General features: G+C 37.1%; 1 protein-coding gene across 1 annotated transcript in view; it reads right to left on the minus strand.

Moving 5' to 3' along the window:
- Positions 1-3,914: 3,914 nt before the first annotated feature.
- The window catches only part of LYPD6 (LY6/PLAUR domain containing 6), a 68,717-nt gene continuing 66,680 nt past the window's right edge, over positions 3,915-5,951 (minus strand). The window contains exon 6 of the mRNA XM_087950056.1: positions 3,915-5,736. Within this exon, the coding sequence (XP_087806182.1) occupies positions 5,575-5,736 (162 nt within the window). The 3' untranslated portion in view covers positions 3,915-5,574. The remainder of the gene's footprint in view (positions 5,737-5,951) is intronic.

Genomic DNA, 5,951 nt, shown 5'->3' on the forward strand with positions numbered 1-5,951 from the left:
TTAGCCTGTATGTCAGATCTCAAGAAAGAATTCTAATAGGTTTAATGTGATGAGAGTACAGTCATTCAATATTTACTATGTCTTTGTCATCACTGTTAAAAGTAATACGCCTTTCCAAGAGGCCATCAATACACTTGAGCCTACAAAATGATGAGTGCTAAGAATCATACAGAAGAAGCCAAATCCCTTGGACAGGAATGCAGGGGGAAGAAATGAGTCCAAATGGGGACAGAGCATTTAATTTCAATGACTGCTTAACCCTACAGTAGATTTGGGTCTTCAAAAGGTGTTCCCCATTTTATGGAATTAAATTTTTAGCTGAATAAATAAATAAATTTAAAAAAAAACAGTAACAGGTGAGAGGGGTCTATCTCCATCTCCTATTTTTGAGGCATCTATAGTATCCTTGAGAAACTAAGAGCTGGTTTTAGATAGTCCTTATCGCATCAAACAGGGCTGTTCTCAAACTGGTTTGAAAAACCATTCTCCTCTCATTTGGAAATCCTTTTATTTTATCAGACCTTACATGAAAAGCACAGACATCTTTGAGACATCCCTTTGCTTTTACTTGGGGAGGCAAGTCAGATATTTAACAGAACCGTATTACATAACCGGGCTGTGCAAGATTTTAAAATGGAGTGCTTTGGGCCTTGTGCTAGCATGGCACTTCGCAGCTCTTCATTAAAGGAATCAGACTTTCTTCAAGATTCTGCACAAAGCTGAAAACAGATGCAGCTGCGTAAAAGCTCCATTGAGTTAATAGGTGGATTTCTTAAAGTGGCCACACCATTTTTCAGGCTCTTGCAAAAAACGTGAAAAGGGTGGTTTGCTTTAATAAAGACCAGACAGTAATCCGTGAAGCTTCAATAATCATTTCATTCACGAAAACTTCCGGTTTGCAAGCTTTCAGCGGCGGCAGGGATTCGCGACCGCGCGATCCCTGCTGCGTTCGCCGCCAAGGTTCCCCCGATCCATTTGGATCTGGGGGATATAGCTGCCCCGTAGAGGCAGCTGAAGACAGGGGGATCTGGCAAGGGGTTTGGGGGTGCCGCAAACCCCCTCCCCAGCCGGCTAAACCCCCTTTTCCCGAGGCGGAGGAACGGCGGTCAGCAATGGCCGCCACGAAGAAAGCTGCAGCCGGGAAAGCAGGTGCAGGAGGGAGAAAGCTGGAAGAACAGTGAAAGTTGCTTCTAACCGGGACAAGATGGGAGAAAGTGACCTGGAACCTTGAAGGCTGCTAAGTATATATTATTCCTTGTGAGAGTTACAAGCTGCGAATACTCTAAAGGGGAAAGTTTTTTCTTTGTTCTACTCTCCTTCCTAAAGTGACAGCGGAAAAAAAACAAAAACCTTTTTGGCTGTGAGTGGGAAGGGAGAGTGAAAAAAATTAGAGCAAAAATTGAAAATAAGGAGAAGATTGCCTAGAATTGCAAAGAGTTCTTAAACATTAAAAAACTTCCAAAAATATATATTTGAAAAGATTTGTGATTACTTTAACCCCAGAAAGAGAAAGTGAAGAAGAAGAAGAAGGTATCTAAAAGAAATAGTCTGTTTGGATTGTTTGGTGATTTTGGAACCTTTGGAAATTACTTCTGATTAAAACATCTGGGTGGTTGTTTGGAAAAACTTTTTCTCTACACAATGGCATCATCTATGGATGGATTGAAACTTATATATCAAAAATATGAAAGAGAAAAACAAGGAGGGGAAGATGGTCTTGACACTATTTTTCAATACTTAGAAATGGCGGTTTATACTTATGTGAAGCAGAATGAGGATGATGGGGACAAAGAAGAAGAAGAAGCCATCTTTGATGAACAAATGACTTTGACTGGAGAAGGGAAAAAGCAAGAGAAAAAGGAAAAAAGGTCTTTAAGATCTGGAAAAACAGCCCAAAAAGAGAAGAATAAGGTGAAAAGGGGACATTATGTTAAGAAACAACAGAAAGGGGAAAGCAGAATAAAAGGGAGGTGGAGAGACAAGGGGTTAAAGAGGACAAGGAGAAGAAGAAGCAAGAGAGAAAGGAAGGGATGAGAAGCCCTAATGGTGGAGAGCAAGATGTTAAGAAGCAAAAGTTTTTTAGAGATAATGGATAAATCTTATTGTTAAAGGGATTCTAGAAAGGTACATAAGACTGCATTTTTATACCTGTATTTAGAAGTAATCATAGAAAATTAGAAACAATATGTAACTTAAAATGTGATAAAATATTTAATATAAATTAGTGAAATTTTTGGTTAAGAAAAAGGGAGTACTGTAATGAAATATGATTCAAGATTGTGATGTGGGGGAATAATTTTTGGAAAGCATAAGTGTTCCCACAAAGGCATGATATTTAATTGAAATGGATAAAATGTTTAAGATATAAATGATTGTTAATATTAATGATTAGAATATGGTATATTAGTGAAATTCTTTGTGAAATGAGATTTGAAGTAGAAGGAGGAGGAACATTTTAATGAAATATCGAGCTATAATATGTGATGTGGGGGGGAATAATTATGGAAAATAGGGCTCCCACAAAAGTATGTGATTTAATTGAAAAGCAATGAGTTAAACGTTTAAGATATGAATGAATATCAATATTAATGAATAGATTTGTATTACTTTTGATAATATAGTATAATTTTAGAATGTACCAGACAGAATCCCAATGTATGTCATGTGTTTTATATTAAGTGGGGAAAGAGATAAAGGCATCATACTCCATATAGTGTACAGGAGAAGTCTTTCTTCTTTCTTTAAAGAAGAAAAATAAATGGTTGGCTGGAATAGAACAGACAAAGAATAATAAATATTATGATATGAATTGAGAGGAGATAAATAAAATAAAATAAAATTGAGAAAATTTAAAGGAGAGAAGTCATATAGAAAATTGAAAATGTTAATAAGATATGAAATGAATATGAATTTGAATTTGTGTCTGTACCAAGAGTTTTAACCCGGGACTAAGCAACTTTCAGAAAAGAGATTTTTTATGTTATTATATTTTTGTGTTTATGTGTATTTATGTATTGTTTGTCTTGAAAATAAAATTTGTTTTTAAAAAAAATAATAATCATTTCATTCACATTAACACAAAACGGCTGTTCTATATAACTTTAAGGATTTAATGGATGATTGATTGTTGTTTTTAAAAACAAAAATCTGCCCGGACCATGTAAAGCTAAAGTTTCTTTTCCTTTCTTTTCTTCCCCTTTCCTCCACTTTGCAACACAGATCTGTGCTGATCGGAAAGCGGACCAGTCATGACAGAAACAGCAACAGCAGCACTGCTCATACATGTCGTCCTTGACTTAAGACTGGTTGCTTAAAGACCAAAGTGATGACAGATTTCCCCAAAAGATACTTATGACCCAATTTCAAAGATGGCTGCCCCTCCCCATAGTCATGTGACCACATTTCAGGTGCTTAGCAACCAGTCAGCTTTGAGAGTTGTTTCCAGCACCTCACGGTCACATGACCACAAATTAAGTTTTTGCTGAAAACCGGGGTTGACTTCCAGTTTACATCTGGTTTTCGGCAAAAATGCCCCATAACGAATAATGTGTTTGCTTAACAACTACCGCGATTGCTTGACAATTGCAGATTTGCTTAATGACCATGGTGATTCATTTAGTTATCACCACAAAAAAGTTCATTAAAAATCGGCTTGGGTGTGTGTCTCAAACTCACCGCATCACTTTGCCATCGCGTGAGGTTTCGCAATGTTTTCTCCATTCGCGGAGCTGGGGTGGGCGTGGCCTGTGCGTGATGCATCTGGCCTGCAGGCTGCCAGTTTGACACCCCTATATTATACAAATACAAATATTGCAACCTACTATGTAAAATAAACCATGTTGGATGGCACAAATGGAGTGTGGAATTTGAAATAGTTCTTCTTCAATGCAAGCCATTCATCCACAAAAAAAAAATTGTGTCTTTTAATGACCCTGTAATTCCTTGCGTCAGGGTGAAGTCGGGGCAACTGAATGGAGCCAAGTGTTTACTGGCCGGATGCCCTTCCTGTCACCAATGCTGAGTTCGCAGCAGATATACTCTCATTGTGCCCAGAGAGAAAAATATCTGCCATTAACTAGGATCGAATTCACAGCCTCCTGGTTGTGAGGCGAGAGCTCCACCTCTAGGCCACCACGCCACTCATTCATCCACAATAAATCTCTGTACCAAAAGCTCTGATCAAGTTGAAATCCTTATTACAGTTGTTGCAGGAACCTCTTATTGAAATGTGCCTATTTTTATTATAGCCCAGACATCTCCAACAAGGTTCTGATGCACATGTAGAGCTTCGCAAAGGAAACGAAGAGGGCATGCATGCAGAGCAAATAATTAAAGGCAAGCTTAGGTAAGCACATCAGACATAGGGCTGGCCCCATGCGCAGGCATGTTTTTGTTCAACAGTAAATGGCAGGGATTCCCACAGTATTTACTCCAAGTACATATGAATAATTTGGCAATCTCACAGAATTGAGTGCAGTGGGCTTTACTCTCAGCAACCGGGCACAGAATTACAGAATTACAGACTTATTATTATATTAATTGGTTAGATTAAATAAAAAAATAAAACTTTTAAATAATCGGCCTATTTGAATAGACTATTTGAAATCTCCTTAGGCATTTGAGTTTTCTTTTTCTTTTTTTATCAGATTAAAGAACATTTTAGAAAAATCATTTGTCATCTTCGTACATTCAGGGGAATAACCACATGCCTGCTTAAAACTCACGACCATGATTTTTCTCCAATGGGTATTGATCTCCTATAGTTAAAAGATAGGGATTAAATCTAGTCATAGCTTAGGTCCTATTAATATCATAGAGACTTCACCTGTGATTTCACTATGTCTAGCGATATACTAATATCATCTCCTTTTAACATATAATCCCTTGCGGGATGGAATCTAGGCAACTGAATGGAACTAAGTGTTTACTGGCTGGATGCCTTTCCTGTCGCCAATGCAGAGTTTTGTTAAGCAGATATATTCTCATTGTGCCCAGAGAGAGAAATATCTGCCTCTACTTAGGATCAAACTCACAGCCTTCTGATTGTGAGGCAAGAGCTCCACTTCCTCTAGGCCATCGCACCACTCGTCTAGCGATATATATAGACTACTAAATCAAGATCTAATCCAATTGAATGATCAAGCTAAGATTGATTTGATGCTGTAAGACAATCATCTAGAATCCTTTCTTGCATAGCAGAATAGTGTTATTTTGAAACCCTGGTTTTCAATTGGTATAATTCAAAGTATGCAATTTCTAGAAATACTCCTTTCACTAGACTAAAGAATAGTTTAAAAAAAAAACATCCATTTTTAATGGCTATACAAAAATTTTCCTTCAGAACATTCAACTTATAACAAAAGTCCCTCCTTTTTTTAAAGACACAGATCCAGAAAGTATGGCTTTTGAGTCAGCCAAGGCTAAAAGGAATTCAAAGGATCGTTTTAAAATGTCACTAAAAGAAGAAGAAAGCATTGAAAAACATATATTAAATTAAGGTCACATTTGTGTGCATAAATATTTTCATCCCATTGGATTTCCTTGATGTTTAGTTGGTAATTTATCCAAAAAGGACTACGTAGCAAAGAGAGACAGGAGACCTAACATTATTACAGATGCATCTTGCCAATGTCTCTGTGTATGATTTATAGGTGTTGTTGTTGAAAATATGGCATCACTTGAATTCCTAGGTAATGTCAAGTTGCAGATGTTTCCTTCACAACAAGAAGTGCATACCTGAAAAAAAGAAAAGACACTTAAATCATTTTTCTCACATCTGATAGAAATTTCACTGTCGGATGCAAGTTACACATTATACCCTAAAGTTTGCTGCTACTGCTGTCTAAAACCGCTCTGGTCTGGTGTAGAGAAATGCCCCTTTTATATCTATCTATCTATCTATCTATCTATCTATCTATCTATCTATCTATCTATCTATCTATCTATCCACA

This window comes from Notechis scutatus, chromosome 1 (genome assembly GCF_049901735.1).
Source record: "Notechis scutatus isolate UNSWTSFEM ecotype Mainland chromosome 1, rNotScu1.2, whole genome shotgun sequence".
Lineage (NCBI taxonomy): Eukaryota > Metazoa > Chordata > Lepidosauria > Squamata > Elapidae > Notechis > Notechis scutatus.